Source organism: Belonocnema kinseyi, chromosome 1 (assembly GCF_010883055.1).
Source record: "Belonocnema kinseyi isolate 2016_QV_RU_SX_M_011 chromosome 1, B_treatae_v1, whole genome shotgun sequence".
Lineage (NCBI taxonomy): Eukaryota > Metazoa > Arthropoda > Insecta > Hymenoptera > Cynipidae > Belonocnema > Belonocnema kinseyi.
Window position 1 is genome coordinate 27958791 of NC_046657.1, and position 21381 is coordinate 27980171.

Here is a 21381-nt window from a genome sequence, read left to right on the forward strand (position 1 = left end):
CCCCCCCCCCCCCAATTACGTTTAAATCCACACAAAATAAATGCCTTTTTTTGTTGAAAAAAAATTATATTTAGAGTTTCCGAGACATTTTTATAAATTTTAATCAGAATCTTCAATATTAGGTACATTTTTTTGTTTAAAAATTCATTCTTGGTTAAAAATGTATCTTTTTGGTTTAAAATAAAACTATTTTGTTCAAAGTCAAAATCTTTTGTTAAAAATTCATGTTTTTTTTTTACAAATTGTCTATGATTCGCGCAAAAAAAAAGTCGAAAAAAGAAAATGTCATTTGTTTATATCGTCCCCAAATTTGGTCGAAGCCATAAAAAAAATACATGCGTTTTTTTTGTTAATTTAGGAAAAAATTATGTTTAGAGTTTCAAAAAGACATTTTTATCAATTTTATTCAGAATCGTCAGTATTATGTGAATCGAGTTTAAATTAAAAATTTCTTTTCGCAATCACCCATGAAATACAAATAAAAAATGACTTTCTAAATTTGCTGTTTTTTGTTGAAAATAAATTTTTCAACCAAAAAATGAAAGATTCTATTTTTGGCTTAAATTAATATTTTTGAGTTGAAAATCCAACTATTTGGATGCAATTTTGTCTTTTTTAGTTGGACATTTATGCATTTAGTTGAAAAATCATCTTTTTTTATTAATAATTCTTCTTTTTCGGTTCAAAATAAAACTAGGTAGTCAAAAGTTAAACTCTTTTGTTAAAAAATCACATTTCGGTTTAAAATTCATCTATTCCAGTTGTAAATTTATTGTTTCGTTTGGAAATGTTACAATTTTTTTGACAATTAGTTGTTTTTGTGGTTTAAAATGGTTTTTTAAAAAATTATTACAGTTTAAGATTCTATTTTGTTGAAAATTCGTTGTTTTTTGTCGTTGAAAATTAATTTTTCAATTGAAAATGAAACTATTCCATTTTTTTTGTTGTAAATCGATATTTTTTAGCTCAAAATTCAACTATTCGGTTGAAAATTTGTCTTTATTAGTTGAAAATTCATGTCCTTTGTACAAAAATCATCTTTTTTGGTAAAAAATTAAAATTCTTGTTTGAAAAAATAATTCTTTTTGCCTAGAAATTATAATTTTGGTTGAAAATTAAAATATTTGGTTCAAAGTTAAATCGTTTGTTAAAAATTCACGTTTTTTGGACAAATTGTCGATAATCTGAGCAAAAAAAGTCGAGAAAAGAAAATCTAATTTACTTTTATATCACCTACAAATTTTTTCAAATTTACAAAAAATGCTTTTGTTTTTGTTGAAAAAATTCCGTTTTTGACTGTAATTTTATCTTTTTAAGTTCAAAATCCAACTTAACCAATTTTGTCTTTTTTAGTTGAAAATTCATATATTTTATTCAAAAATGATATTTTTTGGGTTAAAAATAAAACTATTCAGTCGAAAGTTAAATTCTTTTGTTAAAAATTTATATTTCGGTTTAAAATTCATCTATTTTGAAAATTAATAATTTTAATTGTAAATTCATCATTTCGTTTGAAAATGTCAATATTTTTTTTGGAAATTTCGTTATTTTTGTGTTTGAAAATGTTCTGGTTTTTAAATTATTCCAGTTAAAGATTCTAGTTTTTTGTTGCAAATTCATAGTTTTTAGCTAAAAATTAAATTATTCGGTCGAAAATTTTTCCTTTTTAGATAAAAATGTACATCCTTTGTTAAAAAATCATCTTTTTTGGTAGAAAATTATTCTTATTTTTTTAACAATAATCTTGTTGTTTAAAAATTCATTTTTAGGTTGAAAATTAAACTTCTTGGTTAAAAATTCATCTTTTTGGTTTAAAATAAAACTATTTGTTTCAAAATTAAAATCTTTTGTTAAAAATTATGTTTTTTTTTGCAATTTTCTGTGATTTGCGCAAAAAAGGCAAAAAAAAAGACAATCTAATGAATTCATGTCGCCCCCAAATTTGTTCGAATCTACAAATAATAAATTCTTTTTTTTTGTTATTTTAGAAGAAAATTATATTTAGTTTCCAAAAGACATTTTTATAAATTTTATTCAAAATCGTCAATTTTAGTTGAATTTTTGGCTGTAAATTCATCTTTTTAAGTTCAAAACCAACTATTTAGATGCAAAATAAAATTATCTAGTCGAAAGTTCAACTCTTTTATTAAAAATTCACATTTTCGTTTAAAATTCATCTATTTTGAAAATTCATAATTTTGTTTGTAAATTCATCATTTCATTTGTAAATGTAACTATTTTTTTGACAATTCGTTGTGTTTGTAGTTGAAAATGTGTGTTTTTTTAAAAATTATTTCAGATAAAGATTCTATTTTGTGGAAAATTCGTTGTTTTTTTGGTTGGAAATTAATTTTTTAACTGAAAATGTAACTATTCCATTTTTTTGTTGTAAATTGATCTTTTTTAGCTCAAAATCCAACTATTCGGTCGAAAATTGGTCTTTTTTTCAGGTGAAAATTGATGCCCTTCGTTGAAAAATCATCTTTTTGGTAGAAAATTAAACTTCTTGTTTGAAAACTAATATTTCTGTTTCAAAATTAATATTTCTGTTGAAAATTAAACTATTTAGTTGAAAATTAAACTTGTTGATTGCAAATTTATTTTTTTAATTGAAAATAAAACTACTTTGTTCAAAATAAAAATCTTTTGTTAAATATTTACGTTTTTGACAAATTTTCGATAATTTGCGCAAAAAATGTTAAAAAAAGACAATTTAATTCAAACAAAAAAATGCGTTTTTTGTTGTTGAAAAAATGACATTCAGAGTTTCTGAGACATTTTTATCAATTTTATTCAGGATCGTTAACATTAGGTGAATCGAGTTGAAACTTTAAACATTTTTTTGCAATTACCCATAGAATACGAATAAAAAAGGACTTTATAAATTTGCTGCTTTTTGTTGAAAATAATTTTTTTTTAACCAAAAAATGAATTATTCCATTTTTGGCTGTAAATTGATTTTTTAAAGTTCAAAATCCAACTATTTGGATGCAATTTTGTCCTATTTAGTACAAAATTCATAGTGTTTGGTTCACAATAAAATTATTTAGTCGAAAGTTAAACTCTTTTGTTAAAAATTTATATTTCGGTTTAAAATTCGTCTATTTTGGAAATTAATAATTTTAGTTGTAAATTCATCATTTCGCTTGAAAATGTCACTATTTTTTAGACAATTCGTTGTTTTTGTGGTCGAAAAGGTTGTTTATTTCTTGAATTTTTCCAGTTAAAGATTCTATTTTGTTGAAAATTCTTTGTTTTTTTTTGTTGGAAATTAATTTTTTAACTGAAAATTTAACTATTCCCTTTTTTGTTGTAAATTTATATTTTTCGCTCAATATTCAACTATTCGGTTGTATTTTTCTTCTTTGTTAGATAAAAATGTATACCCTTTATTAAAAAATCATATTTTTTGGTAGAAAATTAATCTTCTTTGAAAACTAGTTAATGCGTTTTTTTGTTGTAGAAAAAAATTATATTTAGAGTTTTCTAAAGACATTTTTATAAATTTTATTCAGAATCGTCAATATTAGGTGAATCCTTTTGAAACTTAAAATTTCTTTTTACAATGAGCCGTAAAATACGAATCAAAAATTACTTTTAAAATTGGCTTTTTTTGGTTGATATTAATATTTTTAATAAAAAAATGAATTATTCTATTTTTGGCTGTAGATTCATCTTTTTAAATAAAAAATTCATGTATTTTATTGAAAATGGTTTTTGTCGACTCAAAATAAAATTATTTTATATGAATTATATAATTATATAAGTTTCTATTTATATATTTAAATAAATTATTTCTTATTTTGTTAAAAATCCACATTTTGGTTTAAAATTCATCTGTTTCAGATGAAAATTAATAATTTTAGTTATAAATTCATCATTTCCTTTGAAAATGTAACCATTTTTTTTTGGCAATTCGTCGTTTTTGTGGTTGAAAATGTTTTTTAAAAATATTTTTCCAGTTTAAGATTCTATTTTGTTGAAAATTCGTTGTTTTTTTTGTTGGAAATTAATTTTTTAACTAAAACTGTAACTATTTCAGTTTTTTTTTTTTGTAAATTGATCTTTTTTACCTCAAAATTTAACTAGTCGGTTGAAAATTGGTCTTTTTAGGTGAAAATTTATGTCCTTTGTTGAAAAACCATCTTTTGGATAGAAAATTAAACTTCTTGTTTGAAAATGAATCACGTTTTTTTGACAAATTATCGATAATTTGCGCAAAAAATTTCGAAAAAGAACAATCTAATTTATTCATATCGACCAATTTATTCGAATTCAAACAAAAAAAATGCGTTTTTTTGTTGTTGAAAAAATTATATTTAGGGTTTCCGAGACATTTTTATAAATTTAATTCAGAATCATCAATATTAGGTGAATCAAGTTGAAACTAGAAATTTCTTTTCGCAATTAGCCCATAGAATACGAATAAAAAATTACTTTTTAAATTTGCTTTTTTCGTTGAAAATAATTTTTCAAATTAAAAACTAAATTGCTCGATTTTTATCTGTAAACTGATATTTTTAAGTTTAAAATCCAACTATTTGGATGCAATTTTATCTATTTTATTTGAAAATTCATGTATTTTATTGAAAAATAATCTTTTTTTTTTTTTTGTTAGAAATAAAACTATTTAGTCGAAAGTTAGACTCTTTTGTTAAAAATTCACATTTTGGTTTAAAAATCATTATTTCGTTCGAAAGTGTAACTGTTTTTTTTTGACAATTCGTTGTTTTTGTGGTCGAAAAAGTTTTTTGTTGTAATTTTTCCAGTTAAAGATTCTATTTTATTGAAAATTCGTTGTTTTTTTCGTTGGAAATTAATTTTTAAACTGAAAATTTAACTATTCCTGTTTTTGTTGTAAATTGATTTTTTTTAGCTCAAAATTCAACTATACGGTTGAAAATTTTTGCTTTTTTAGGCTTAAATATATTTTCTTTTTTAAAAAAATCATCTTTTTTGACAGAAAATTAATCTTCTTGTTTAAAATTTAATCTTTCTGTACAAAAATTCATATTTTGGTTGAAAATTAAACTTGTTGATTGCAAATTTATCTTTTTAATTGAAAATAAAACTATTTGGTTCAAAGTTAAAATCTTTTGTTAAAAATTCACGTTTTTTTTACCAATTGTCGATAATTTTCATAAAAAATGTCGAAAAAGGACAATCTAATTTATTCATATCGCTCTCAAAATTGTTCAAATCCACGCAAAAATAAATTTCCTTTTTTTTTGTTGAAAAAAAATTATATTTAGTTTCCGAGGGACGTTTTTTGTAAATTTTATTTATAATCGCCAGTATCACATACATTTTTTTTTTCTAACGAAAATTGATTCTATTATATAAAGTATTAATTTCTATTGATAATTATATATTTAATACATTTTTAAAAATAATTTATTATTGTTTTCAGCAATTTTCTTGTACAATAAAATTCAAAAGTCACGTTTTATTCAAAATTTAGCAAATTGTTTTCAACTTTTATGTTATAGCGGGGCAATAATCAATGAAATTTAACATAAATAATTGTTTAAACTATTTATTATTATTTATAACAATATTCTCTTAAAATAATGCAAAAAAACTGCAGCTTTTTAGAAAATCTACTGCCTTTTGTTCACTTTTCAATTAAAAAGCGGTTATAATAAATTCAATTTAACAAATGGAATTGTTCAAACAATTTATTATTTTTAATAATATTCAAAATTGTGTTTTGCGAGTTTTCGGCACTAATGATGATTTTTTTTGCCGGTTTTGTAATACAAATTTTAAACTTTTATGCTGGGGCGAGGCAATAATCAATTAAATTGAACAATAACAATTGTGTAAACCATTTTTAAAATTATTTTTAAGTATTTAAATAATTTATTGTTGTTTATAACAATTTTCTCTTAAAGTAATGTTAGAAAGTTGTGGTTTTTTCAAAAATTTTCATCTTTTCTTTAACTTTTTAGTGAGGAATAATTAATATATATTAATAATTATTTAAAAAGAAAGTCTCCCAATAGCTAATTTAAAAAAAATTTAAATTTATTATTATCTATATAGAAAATTTGAAAAATATTTCAAATATCTGTTTTATTCCAGAAAAATACATTTGCAAAAAGTGTAGAGATGGATTCCAAAATTATCTAAGAGAAAACAATTATAAATAATAATAATAAATCTTTTAAAATAAAAAGTTTCTAATTTTAGAGAAAAAAACGAAATTATCTAACATTATTTAAAAATAATATTATTTAAAATAATAAAAAGTAGTGTAAACAATGAGTTTTGTTAACTTGAATTAATTACTACCTCACTATAATTGAAAAGTGAACAAAAACTGGAAAATTTGAGAAAAAACTGCAACTTTCTAGCATCACCGTATAAGAATATTGTTATAAATAATATATAATTCAAAAAATTATTTTTTTTCAATTCAATTAATTAATGCCTCGCTCTAACTGAAGAGTTAAAAATAAGTTTGCAAATTTCGAGAAACCGCGAATTTTCAACACAACTCTAAAAGGAACTTGATAAAAATAATAATTAATTGTTTAAACAATTTATGTAAACATCTAACTATTAGTAAAATGTAATATTTGATGTATCAGAAATCATTTATTAAAAGAAAACTGCCAAAAAATCATAATTATCGCCCAAAACTCGCAAAATCCAATTTTTTTCACTAATGGGGTTTTTTTGAGACCCCATAAATCATTTATGGAGATGATATTTAAAAAGTAATTTTTTATTCTTATTCCATCGCTAGGTTAGAAGATAAATGTCGAGTTTTGACTCGATTCACCTAATATTGGGAATTCTGAATAAAATTTGCAAAACCGTTTTTTTTTTATTTATGGGAATTGCCTATTAAACTTTATTGCCTACAGAAAATCTAATTTTTTTTAAAATGCTTTTTATAAACAACATTTTATTTTCCTATTTGAAAAAGTAACATTTTTATTTTGTGTTAGTTTGTTTTCCAGCGAAAATGACCTTTTTTATACAAGTATCGTCATCAAGATTCTAAATTTTTCACAATTTTAGGTTATGTTAGCGTTCTACATCGAAAGTAGATATTTTTAATGCAAAAAATACTTTTAATTAATTAGTTGTTTTTTTTCGAGAATTTACGTTTTTCGTTTTTTCAATCGTTCTTAAAGGGAAATTAACACTTAAAAACAATTTTAGACTTTAAAGGTTTAAAATTTTTATCAGTTTTAGGTTATGTTAGTCTCTAGCATTAGAGCCTGGTTTTTTTTCAGCGTGGAAACAGTCTTGAAGATTTAATCAATGAAAAATTAAAAGCATTTGAAGTTGAAAATTTTGTAGACAAACCATTTTTATTTTATCAACTGTAAATGTAAATAAATAATTTTAAATTGGATCTGTACTTTAAATGTAAAGACTGACCAGTAATTGATTGACAAAACGATTCGAAATTCGTTCAAAATTGGAGAGTTTCCAAATTGTAACTATTTCAATTCGAAAGTCTTAATAATAATTGAAATTAATATCATTTAATCCGATCATTTCATTTTTAAATCAAAATTTTAATGATTCATTAATAAAATATTTTTAATTCAAAGTTTTAGATCTTTTTATGTTAAATTTAATACATAAATTTATTTATTTATTTTTTTAATTTTTGTAGCTTTTAAATATATAAAAGTGCGGTAGAAACTTTATAAACTGTTTTTAACTTAAAAATAAGTCCAAAATAATATAGTTGTAATTAAAGGTTTTTATTAAATTTCAAATATTGTTTAATTCTAAATTATTCCATTTTTCAATCATTTCAAGTTCGAAATTTAATTTGAAACTTTTTAAAACTTCTAAAATTCTAAACATCTCTTAAAAGTTACGAAAAAATTACAAAAATTATTTTAAATTTGTACAAATTTTAAATCACTTCTAGGTTTGTTAAGATTTTGGAATAAAATTTCAAATCTTTTTATGGATGTTAAAACTATTTAAAATAAAAATAATTTAACTTCGAATTTAAAAATAGTTAAGTTAAAAAAAATATTTTTCAATTTTTAATGTGGCTTTCTATTTTTGGAACTTAATCTGAATCTTTGAACTCTACACAATTTTTGAATTGAAAAATGTTTAAACTTCAATTTGAAAATTCAAGAGTGAATTTTATTAAACAAAAATCGTTAGATTTCAAAGAATGTTAAAATTTTTTCAACAACTTTAGGTTATGTTGGCGCGTTTAATCTGAAATTGGTGTTTTTAAACAAAAATTAATAGAATTAAAATAAATAAAATCGAAATTTCTATAAAAAAATCATTATATTTCAAAGAAGATTCATAAGTTTTGAACGAATTTAAGGTTATGTTGGTGCTTTACACAGGACATTAATATTTCTAAACAAAAATCATTATAATTTGAACAAAACTAAAAATTTATTTTAATAGTTTTTTTATTATATCAGTGTTTATCGTTTGAAAGTGGGTTATTTATTTAAAAAAAAAAAAGTTTTTAACAATTGTAGGTTATGTTGTTGCTTCACGCGGTAATCGCTTTTCCAGTAAGAAATCATTATATTTGAAAATGATTTGAAATTTCGAATTTTTCGGTTTTCTAAAAAATACAAATTTTTCTTTAAGCCATTATAACATTTTTCTTAATACATTTTTCCAGCTAAATTCTGAAAACATGTAAAGTTCATTTTATGGGAAACACCATTTTTTTATTTTATAAAATATTTTTAGGAAAAACATGCCCATACAAAGAAGATATTATGTGAGTTTTACACAAGCCATAAGATTTTAGTTGCCACGAGAATTTCTTAAATTTTATCGTGGAAAATAAGTTTTTTGAAAGAAAATTCTCTTGATCAGAAAAATAGTTTGGCTCGTATTAAATTCATCAGATTTTTTTCATTGGTTGAGTTCCAATTTAGCAACAACAATTGAGCGAATAAGGATGGGTTTTTTAATTAGGTTATAAGTTATAAAGGTTTAAAGAAAAAAATTGTATTTTTGTTGTTGTTGAAAATAATCCTTAAATCTGGCCAAATACGTTTTGCCTTATTTCCTTTAAAAGGAAAATATTTAAGAGACGAATGATTTTGTGACTTGAAAAGTTGCACTGAATGTCTAATTTTAAATGGATTTAGCCTTATAAGATTTGTCAGATTATCATTAATTTTCAGATTTGAATTTTTCTACATTTTTTGGCTTCTTTATACCGGAAGTTGGTACTTTTGATCCAAATCATTGAATTTAAAATAAAATAAAAATGTTTTAAACAATTTTAGGTTATGCTCGTATGTTCCATCCAAATTCGATATAGATTGTAAATTAAGATTTTAAATTTTAAAACAATAAAGCGAGAATATTATATTATAATTTGATTATGTTTGAAAATTCACAAGCTTTAAACAATTTTAGGTTATGTTGAAGCTCCACACCGCAGATAAATATTTTTGGTAAAAAATCATCAGATTTAAAAGTAATTAGGCCTTTTTATAAAAAATAATTTCACTTAAAAATTATACTTACAATTTTGAAAAACTTTTTATTATAGTGTTTTTTTAGAAATTGACAAATTTTTTTAAACAAAAATGTAACAATTGAACTGTTAGACGAATGTGATCTGTGAAATTCTTCAGAATTTTAAAATTAGGAAATTTCTAACTTTGCAGGAGTTTAGAGCAGAAGACTTTGAACTATCTTCTTATACATCTCCAAATTCCCCTCTGAGAATTACAATTTTTGAAGATTCCGATGAACAGATTGAAAAAGAGAAAATTCTAAAGAAAGTTGTGAAGGAAAAAAAAGTGGAAAGTGAAAACTGGGTAGAGTCTGATTCTAAACAAGATAGCAGATCACAAATGCTAAAAAATGGAAAGAAAAAGAAGACGAAAAAGAAGTTTATTTCTATCGACCTAACTGAATCAGCAGATGAAGAAGTTGCAGATTCAAAGAAGAGCAAAAATAAAAGAGACGATAATGGCACAAAAAGGGATCCATCTGACTTCGGATCAAGTCTGTCTAAAATGGAGAAAGAACACAAAAGCAAGAAGCGAAAGGGAAGAAATTCAGAGAGTTTTAGTGAGTCCAATGGAAATTACGAAATTGATAATTCACCTCCAGCCAAATCTGATAAAAAGCGAAAAAAAATAAAGCATGAACATTCCAATTTAACAGAAGAATCAGTTCAAGAAATAAAAACCCTACCTCAAGAAGAAATTCGTAAAAATCTAAAAAAACGGAAAATAAGTGAATCTACGGAAGGTGCGAATCATACAAGCCAAAAATCTGGAAATGTAAATTCGGAGTTGAAAATAGAAAAGGAATCCGATTCTGAATTGATACAGGAAATTTATTCGGATAAGTTCAAAGTGAAGAAACAAAAGAAGAAAAAACGCAAAAGAAATCTGAAAGAAGAGACAGGAAAAGAAAATTGGCCTGAGACGATCGTGAATGTTGAGACGGAGTCTGGTTGCAGCGATCCTGAACACTTAAAAGTAAGTGTATTTATTTATTTTTATAGAATTATTTCTGTGGCTACCTTATTTTTGAAAAAAGCAACATTTTGATTCACTTATAATTTTTGAAAACATGTACATATATATTGAAAATATCAGGTCAAAATCTGACTGAAATATTCGTACAATTTATCTCGTGCGGAAAAAACGCGAAAAGCTTTTACAATTGTATATTTTTGACTACAACAATGAGGATTTGAAGCAATTAATTTTTCCAATTCACACCTTCCACATAAAACCATTTTAGAGCTAGGCATTCAAAATCGAATTATTTAGAATAACGTAGTTAAAATAGTTTCACTCGAAATTAGAATCATAGAATTTAATTTTTGAGAGCCGTTGTTCCGTGACTGGACGTGAACATGTTGTTATAAACTGCATTGCGAGCCACAAACTACCTTCCAAAATAGGTGATTTACAAGATTTATCTGATAAATTGCAAAATTATTATCAAGCTAATTACCCAGGAAATAAAAATCCATTCACTTGCTTTGAATGGGTTTTGAGGTCTTATGAAAAATCAGTTTTTTTAATCGGCCACGTAATTTTTTCTTGTACCCATTCAGTTGCGATTAAGAATCAGCATTAACCAATAGAGAAACAATAGTTCCGACAGAAAATTGTTAATTCAAATAAAGCAAACTTAATTGATATAGTTTGAATTATTGATAAGAAACTAGTTAAATAGGCAACACAAATTTGCATCATACAACATCTGATTGTTAAAAATTTATTTATATATTTTACACAAGAAAAACTGAATTCTTTCTTTTAATTTACATTTATAAATTCTCGTCATCACTGAAAGTGAAAAATTAATAAATTACGAGCTGTAAGTTATTCGAGGTGTTCAGAAAGTAACTGGAATTTTCGTTTTTTGAAAAAAATTGGTTTATTCATCTACATTAATGTTTTTTGTCTTCAAAATCGCCCCCACTAGACATTATGCAATTGTGCTCGCGCTTCTTCCAATCCTCGAACTCGATCTTTTTGATAGCCTTTAGTTCTTGCAGCGATGCGCTTTTAATGTCATCTATGCCTGTAAAATGACGGCGCTTTAAGGTTCTCTTTATTTTTAGAAGTAGGAAAAACCCACACGGAGCCAAATCTGGCGAATATGGAGCCTGGGACATTGTTACAGTATTGTTTTGGGCCAAAAATTCACGAACAAGCAATGAAGTGTGAGCAGGTGCATTATCGTGGTGCAAAAGCTATGAATTGTTTTTCCACAAATCCGTGCGTTTTTTTCGGATTTCTTCACGCAAACGGCTTTGAACTTGTAAATAATCATCAGCGACTTCTCTGATTTGATTCGGCTATCGTTCATAACCATTTAATTAATTTTTTCCACGTTTTCATCAGTTTTTGATGTGCTGGGGTGTCCTGGGCGTCCGTCATCTTCAATGTCTTCACGGCTATTTTGGAAACGCTTATACCACTCGTAAACTCTTGTTTTACTCATAGCTGACTCACCATAGGCCTTTGTTAACATCTAACACTTTGTTGCACTTTATTTCATTTCTTACGCAAAATTTGATACAAAATCTTTTATACATTTTTTTTAACAAACGAAAGTCGCCGAGCTCATAAAAATCTGTCTAACCTTAGTGGCTGCCACAGACAAAGCAAACAGTAAATAGAGCTAAACATTTTCAAATACTTCAGGGATTATTATTTTATTATTATTATTTCAAGTTAGGCCTCCAGTCCATGCACCAGAACGGCCGGATCTCGGATTGGCCGGAATGATGCGTTGCCCAATCAGAAACGTTCCGCGGAAACAGTGTCATTCTCACGCCGAACTCAGCCAATGTGTTCGAAATTTTTAAGTTCGCTCCAAAAGGCGTCCCGTTCTTTTCCAAAGTTGTCAAACACGTGAACCGGACTGACCGTAACCCGGAATGACCGCAACACCAATCACAGAATACCTTTGACAAGAAGGCACTTTTTTGTCTTGCTGGAGGTGCTCTGTGATTAATGTTGCGGTCATTCCGGGTTACATTCATTCCGGTTCATGTGTTTGACAAGTTTGAAAGTTAACGGAACGCCTTTTGGCGCGAACTTTAAAAGGTCGAACGCTTCGGCTGAGTTCGGCGTGAGAATGACACTATTTCCACGGAACGTTTCTGATTGGTCAACGCCTCATTCCGGCCATTCCGAGATCCGGCCGTTATGGTGCATGGGCTGGAGGCCTTAGTCTCATTCAATTCTATTCACTCACCATTTCAAGGAATGTGGAACGGCATATTTAAATCACCGCGCACAGGTGACCGGTTAAAAATGTGGCCAGCCGGTTTCATTTTTCATTCTTTTAATCTGCAAATGACAGATACGCAATTCGCATTGACACGCTTTCTATCAATTCTTTTTTCCTGGATAGCACAGAAGTTCTGCCCAACTTTAAATCTGTTAAAGCTTTCACCTTAATTTGCCAAAAGAGAAAGAAAAAGTAAAACTTTCTAATGGGAATGAAAAAGAAACAGAAGCAGAGTTTTAAAATAAATTAATCTTTGCAGTTACTCAATCCAATTCGACAGGATTGAATAGAATTATTAGAGGGCGTATCAAAAACGATAATAATTCTAATATCTTTTTATATAATTACGAGGAATTAAATGAAATAGCTTTACGTTGGTCAGGGACTCACCAAGTTGGTCCTATCACACAAAGAATAATGAAAGAGATTTTCGAAGATATAAAAAAAGTAGACTTAAAATTATCTGAAGATTCAAAATGAAAACATTAATGAAGAAATTAAGTTTGCCGAATCTGTGGTTGGTAGACAAGAATCATTTTCATTTGGTCAGTTCCTAGATTTTTAACTTAAAGAAGTAAGACTAGACATTTTAAAGAGAAACGGAGTAAATTTAATTAGTATGGTCAGTATTTGAAATTACGCAGGAACTTGTGCTGAAAAAGCTTTTGAAGACTCAGTCGAGAAAGAACATTTTAGGCGGACGAAATTATGTATAATTTGGGGGGGATTAGGAATTAATATTGGTCCTATTTAAAAAAGATGGCTTGTCAAGATGGGAAATCAAATAAGTTGTATGAAAAATCGGAAAGAAAATAATTGTCATGAGATACGAAATATATTATTTGAAAAAATTGTAGACTAAACCTGAAGGTATCAATTTCGTATCATATTTACTTTGCGGAGATGCTCTTTCTACTTTTGATGGTAAATCACTTTAAGAAGACAATATTAATAGAGCATTCCTGCAAAAGTAATGTCTTTGTAATCAATAGTAGTGTCATTAGGTTTACAATTATAAATGTGATGCTAAATAGTATAAGTGGATCATGTATCTGTGCGATCGACATAGCCACTGAACGTGGCCTCAGGTTGCGGATAGAGGGTCCCTGTACCAAGACTTTCTGCTGAATATGGTTACAAAAATAAATAGGCAGTCGAGGAAAATTGTCCAGGTGTGGTTCCGAAGGAATTAACCCCCAAGCGGAGGTATGACAACAGTGCCGAAAGCTGAATGGCACCTGGGTGAGGTGTCTAGAACGGTGACTCTGAGATACCGGGCGACCTCTCAGAGTGCGCAGCTTTATCCTTGCATGCGGGGCTCTATAAGGATGGATGAACCCCTTTCCCTAGCTTCTCGTGGGACAACAATGGAATCTCAGGACCTTTAGGTGGACGAAGCGACTAAATCACGACTTGCTAGAGTGCTACGATGCGAGTGTGGCCCCTGAATGGAGTTAAATGGCACGACTGCATGCTCTGTGGTGCGAGAAATACCCGGAGCTATCGCACTTTTCGCATTAACGTTTGCGAAACCATGCTGAACTACTCCAAAAAAGGGACTATCTAAGCGGAACGCCTATTCTACAACAGCCAGAACAAGCCGACAACAGAGAAAGAGAGGCGACACTAAGACCAACCGCGGGCAGGCAGCCGATAGAGGAAGAGTGATGCTTTATGACCCGGAGAAACATCAACACCAAGGTTTCTCTCAAGCCTAAAAATATTGCTGAAATGGATGACGAGCTTCGTGGGCTTTTTTCCGAATAATTCGACCTCTGGACTATCAATTATTGTGTGCATAATGCAGGGAGAGCTTTGGCTGATGCGAACCGTAAAAATAACCAACGTTTGATCAAAAGACCAAAAGACGAATGCATCAACTCGCCATAAAGATAGGCTGGGCAAAACAGTACGCGTCCCACATTCAGTGTGTGATTGACTACATCACATCTGGCAGGAATTTTACTGCCAAGGTTCGAAAGTTCGCGCGCGAACTCCAGACCGATTATCACACACGTAACAATTCAAAGCTGCTGACCATCAGGCAGCATCTTGTTGAGAGAATACGGATATTATTTGACGCTAAGAGATGTCTAGAGCGGAGGGAGAGGTGGGTCAGAGAAAATCAACAGTTTCTCTCTGACCCATCTCGACTCTTCCAAGACCCTCCAGTTACTGTCGACCAGCCGCCCAAACCAGAGGAGGTCGAAGTATTTTGGATAGAAGTCTACGAAGTGCAGCATAGACTGGACGAAGGCTCAGAAAATATAAATAGCTTCCAGGATCTGTGTGATGCCCTCATAACACCTGATGAAGAATGCCCACCCGTCACTACCGAGGAGGTGAAAAAAGCATTAAGAGGGATGAAGAACAATTCCGCACCGGGACCACATTGTATCAAAAACTTCTGGTGGAAGAAGTTTCCTTCAACCCATCAGCATTTGGCCCGTATTTTCACCGCATATTTAAAGTCGGAAGAGCTGATTCCGGAGTGGTTGGTGGAAGGGCGCACAATACTCCTGCTGAAAATTGGCAACTTTGCTGACCCGAAGAATTACAGGCCAACCACTTGTCTGAACACACTGTATAAGATATTCACAGCTATCCTGAATAATAGGATTGTTCGGGCTATTGAACCTGTGTGGCAGGAAATGTAGGAACAACGAGGCTCAAAGAAAGGCGTAGCGGGATGTCGGGAGAACCTGCTCATTGATAGATGTGTCTGCAAAGATGCAGCATTCTACCAGCGTGACCTATCGATGGCCTGGATTGATTATCGTAAAGCTTTCGATTCGGCCTCCCATAGACTTATCATCTGTCTTTTGGAAAGCTTAAAGGTTCATCCGCAAATCGTGTGGTGCATAGAGAGATTGATGCCGCTTTGAAAAACCACATTTACTATCTTCTGGACAAAATCATGTGACCACTAACAAGGTCACCTTGCAGAGAGGTGTCTTGCAGGGCGATACCATGAGCCTACTTCTCTTTTGCGCTACATTATTGCCACTATCTCTAGCACTTCGCCATTACGACGGGCACTTTTGCGGGAAACCTGCAGATCTGAAGTACAAGGTCACTCATGAATTTTACATGGACGATCTTAAGATCAATGATAAAAACAAAGAGTAATTACATCTAGCTCTAGGGATTGTCGAACGATATACTAAGGAAATTTGGAATGGAATTTGGTTTAGAAAAATGCGCCAAGGTTTATTTGAAGCTACGAAAGCTCAATGACATCGCTGAAGACCCTGAGTTCGTCGATAGAAGCGCTATACGGCGCCTTTGCGCTGGAGAGACTTATAAATACCTGGGCGTGCCACAAAGCCGCATTCAGGATGTGACATCTATAAAGGGTACTCTCCGCAGCAGATACAAACGTCGTTCCATGGACGAAGAACGAGCTTAGATCCCTTGATATCGGGACAAGAAAAGTTATGCACATGAACAAAAGCACGCCTCTTAAGTCTTCCGTTGTGCGACCGTACATCTCACGCCGTCAAGTTGATCGCGGAATATTGAATCTTGAATGTCTTCACAACAGTATTATTCTGGGTGCAGCACATAGAGTTGCAAATGGAAGAGACCCTCTTCTTAAAATGGTCAGAAATCACGAATAAGTGGGCAAAGGAGCGTTTCTGTACAAAGCAGCGGAGGAGGTTGCTGAAACACTCGGACTTAATTTCAGTATTAGGGGTGAGCAAAATGCATCAAATCTGATCTATCTCAAGGACTCACTATGTAAGGATCATGGATCTGTAAGATGAGAAGTATCCAAAAAATCGTATTATTGAAGTAATGTTTGGTAATTTTAGATATAGGTGGTAAATTCAGATCATTGCAAATTTTTTGTTGCTGTTCATTTTTTTTTGAAATTAAACAAATTTAATGGGCCATGTACTTACGCGAAAAAATAATTAATATGACATCAAGACAGTATTGTTACCAATAAGCACTAAGTGGAAATAACAAATATGCTTAAAGGTTTGTCACATATAATTAAATATATCAATGTAAAATAATGCGCAAAAGAAACAAATATATAAATTTAAACTCATAAAATTCTTTGGGACAATGAGAAGTAAATCGAGATATCTAGATAGAAAATTAATGTCTGGATTAATAAAATATGTTCTGCTTAACTCAGTTTTATGGTTTCTTATAATAATTGAACTGCTGAACCACTGTGATCCCTATCATTAGAAAATATTTATTGTTTCAGGCGTTGAGAGAAAACGGCTGCAGAGTATCCTTTTTTGCATCTCCAAATTCCCACCTGGGTATTACTTCTTTTAAAGATTGCGATGAACATATGGCAAAAGAGCCAGTTCTAAAAAAAATAATAAACGAAGAAAAAATGGAGTCTAAAACCTGTGAAGAATCTAATTCAAAGAAAGACAGTATATCACAAATTCCGGAAAATGGAAAGAAAAATAAGAAAAAAAAGAAGTTGATTTCTATTGACCTAACTGAATCAGCAGATGAAGAATTTGAAGATTCTAAGAAGAGTAAAAATAAAAGGGAAGAGAGTGGCACAGAAAAGGACCCATCTGAATATGTACCAAATCTGTCTAAAATGGAGAAAGAAGACAAAAGGAAAAAACGAAGAGAAAGAAATTCGGAGAGTTTGAATGCGTCGGATGAAATTTGCGAAATTGATAATTCACCTCCAAACGAATCTGATAAAAACCGAAAGAAAGTAAAGCATGAACCTTCCGAGGCCACAAAACAATCAGTTCAAGGAATGAAAACCCTACCTGAAAATGAAATTTGTACAAATCTAAAAAAACGAAAAATAAGTGAATCTACGGCAGGTGCGAATGATACAAGCAAAAAGTCTGGAAATGTAAATACGGAGTTGAAAAAAGAAAAGGAATCCGATTCTGAGTCGATACAGGAAGTTCCTTTTGATAAGGTGAAAGTAAAGGAGGAAAAGAAGAAGAAACGAGAAAAAAATGTGAAAGAAGAGACTCTAAAGGAGAATTTCGGCGATTCTGAAACAGGAATAGAAATCATGGGCAAGAGAGATTTAAAGCAATCAAGGAATGAATATCTAGAGATGCAGATAAGCAATGTTGTGAATATTGATGCAAATAAGGAGGAATCGAGTAAAAAACGTGCCGTAAAAGAAGAAAAATCTGCTGAATTATCTTCCACACCTGGTGCCATCGTGAATATTGAGACGGCGTCTCCTTGCAGCGATCCTGAAAACGCAAAGGTAAGTGTATTTATTTATTTGCATAGTATTATTCTTTTAGCAAAGTCTTTGAATACATCGGGTTCGCCTTTACGAGTGTTTAAAAATTTCTAAGGTTACATAATTTATAAATTATTTTGTTGTAAATCAATAACAAAATTACTGTTCATTTCAAACTTTCAAAACTAAATTGAAAAGTAATGCATTCAAACTAGAGGATTGTTGCATTCATGGGCTTTTAAAAATTTAAATTAGGAAGTATTTAAAAATATAATAGGGTGAGTGATCTAGTGGCTGAACAGTCACCAGTAAATGAACACTAATGCGAAAAATATATAAATATAACCTTTCAAAGTTAAAGTCTTTATGAATTTCTATATATTTGAAATCTTAAAGAAATTTTGAAGAGTTTAATATACAATTAATTGCAGTAAATTCTTGTAAATAATTTTAAAAATTTCTTGAATGTGAAGTATCATCGATTATGGTGAGTGATGGTGAAAGAGTCGTCGACCACTATAAGGTACGTGCCTAAGCAACTCCTTGTTTACAATGCTTTTACAAAAACATTATTGACCTTTTCTGCATCAAAGTTGTGCTGTTATAGTTTTAAGATATTATTATTCAATTTCCCACAAGGTTTTTTTTACAAAAAGTACGTTTTTTATTAATAAATGAGTGTTCACGTACTGGACATTTAAATTGTCCGTATTGCAGTGAACGAGCGCTGTGTTAATTTATTGGAGCAAAACTGTCAACCTGCAGGTCAAGTGAATGAACAGCAGGTGACGAGGACCTGGCTGTTGTTTCGTTACATATAAATAAGTTTGTTTCAATTAATGTGACTATGAATATCGAAGCCAAAAATATAAATATAAACTATAAATAGTTATAGTTTAAATGTATATTTTTGTGGTTAGAACATCAAAAAAGTACGCACAAACTAAATTAAAGGCAAGGCAACTTTGAGGTTAGAAATTTAATGCTTTTTTTGCATTTAGAAAACGTTTTATAACTATAAAAACATTCAATCGTGCTAGCTACTACTGCGTGCTAGTCAATATATATTTATAATTTTTTAAAGAATTTCCATTTTTACAACACTTTGATTTATAATTGTATTTGATAATTTAACCTAAAGCAACATTGAAAGGTGATGTATTACAAATGTTATGTGTCCTAAAAATCACAGTTTTCTATTGTAGTCACTAAATAAGAGTTTTCTATTTTTAAATGAAAAGTTCTATTTCTTGTAAGGTTAAAAGAACTGATAGAAATGTTTTAAATATAAATATTGCAATAAAAAAATAGGAAAAGTTAACCTAGTTCTGTGTTCAACTTTTCTATTCCCTCCTTTCTTTATATCTAAATGTCTTGTGGTTTTTATTGAAATAATATATTTAATAAATTTCGCAACGCTTTCTAATATTTTACATTATTTAATTGCTCATTTTGCAATGTACCTATGTAATTCTATACCCAAATCCTAATTCTAATTTGCAGTGATTATAGTGTTCATTCATTGGCTCACAGTGTTCATTCACTGGTGTTTTCGTTAATTTTGCACTATTTAATTATTTTTTATGAAGCTTTTTGGTAAAAATAAAATTTATTTATCGGATTATGAAATTTGAACCCTTAAGAATCTATTTTCAAAAGTTTCGTAAGAATAATCAATTATTATAACGTGAAATGGACTAGTTGTTATCAGTGATTTCCTTAAGTGTTTATTCACTGGGTTCACCCTGTTCATAATTCTTATTTCAAGATTTGTTTACAACTTTAATTTTTAGAAGTTTAATTATCGTAGATAACTTATTTAAATCCTACGATATATCATTACAAAAGTTTTATTTCTTACTTGTCAGGGTTCAGTTGCGGCTGAGAAAAAAAGTATGTCCTCTTTGTCGTTCTGGGGCCGATCGAAAAAATTTGAGACTGAAGTTTCCGAAATCGCATAATTTATCATTTAAAATTATACATTTTTTAAACTACTAGCCTTTGAAATAAAATGAACAATTTTGAATACTTTGTACGTGAATACTTCCAGATTATATCATTATTTTATGTCAAGTTGATAGCCCTAATAATTAAACAATTTTGAGATTCCATCATTTTTATTATTCCAAATTACTATTTGATATTATTTTTATTATTGCAAATTAATGTTTAACATTATAGTTATTTTTCCACATATCTATTTTGCATTCATTTTATTTAACTGCATAAATTTTGGACATAACTTTGATTTTTCCAAACTACTGTTTGATTTCATTTTTATTTCTTTAATTCGTGATTTTTCATAAATTTTCTTTTCGGAATTTCGAAACTGAATAATCTTGAACAGAAATGTAATTTTTTTTTAGAAATGGCAACCGCATACAAATATTTCGATAGAAAATAAAATGTATGTTAAATGAAGATTCGTGAAGAATAAAAATTATAATAAATGACAATTAGAAAAAATAAAAGTGAAAACATGGCAAGGCATATGGTTATTTGGGTAAAATAAAAATCATGTTAATGGTATTTCAACAATATAAATGTTAAGTAAAATATTGTATTTTGTTATTTGATCTTCTCTTCTTAATTGGTTTAATGAAATAACAGCTACTAAAAAATTAATCTACGAGTTAAAAAGAGTAATTTGCATATGGGTACGATTTCATTTGCAAATACGGATAGTAGATAAAGCATACCTGGGATTACGATAGATACAATGTTGACTGAAAATTTTCTTTCGCAAATTTTAAACTTTCAAAATTGTTCCACCCCTTAAAAGTTGTTGCCCTAGGCAGCCGTCTACGTTGCCTGTTTGGTAAATCCGCCACTGTAAACCACAATACGAGTTAGAAAATGCCTGCCCAAATATATTTTTTACAAGATTTATTTCAACTGTTTACTTTGAAAGTAGACGTTTGATCATAAATATCCAAAACTGGCCTCAATGTTTCGAGATTCTCAAATTGCTAACTTTAATATTAATAAATTTATTGATCTTCTTTATGAAGAAAAGTATATTCATATCCAATTTGACAATGCCGAAAAACGTCATATAGAAGATGTTATTAGTAATAATCGATTTGACAGAAGAGATGAGATTCAAACATGGGCGACATAAAAAATGTTATCCCTGTAAATTTGATAGCATAGTCAATTATGATATTTTAAAGGATTTTTTGTTTACAACTGATGATACATAAAAGCAAGGCTTGTTTCGATTTTTACTGGACGAAACAACAAGAGAAGAATTTTGGAAGCGTTTACAATTTTCGCCTGCTGTGCAAAAAGTGGTTAAAAATAAAATAGACAAAAGTAATTTTTCTGATTTACGAGGGTATTTCAATAAGTCCTTAGAATGAAGTATAAAAACAATTTTTTTTGGGTAAATTTTTTTTTATTTTTCAACATAATCTCCTTGGAGCTATATACACTTGGTCAAT

At 29.0% G+C, this 21381-nt stretch overlaps 1 protein-coding gene across 1 annotated transcript in view; it reads left to right on the forward strand.

Annotated features, from left to right (window-relative positions):
• Positions 1–21381, forward strand: part of LOC117175155 (cylicin-2-like) — a 112600-nt gene that overhangs the window by 341 nt on the left and 90878 nt on the right. The window contains exons 2-3 of the mRNA XM_033364780.1: positions 9639–10463; positions 16964–17959. Of these exons, the coding sequence (XP_033220671.1) occupies positions 9639–10463; positions 16964–17959 (1821 nt within the window). The remainder of the gene's footprint in view (positions 1–9638; positions 10464–16963; positions 17960–21381) is intronic.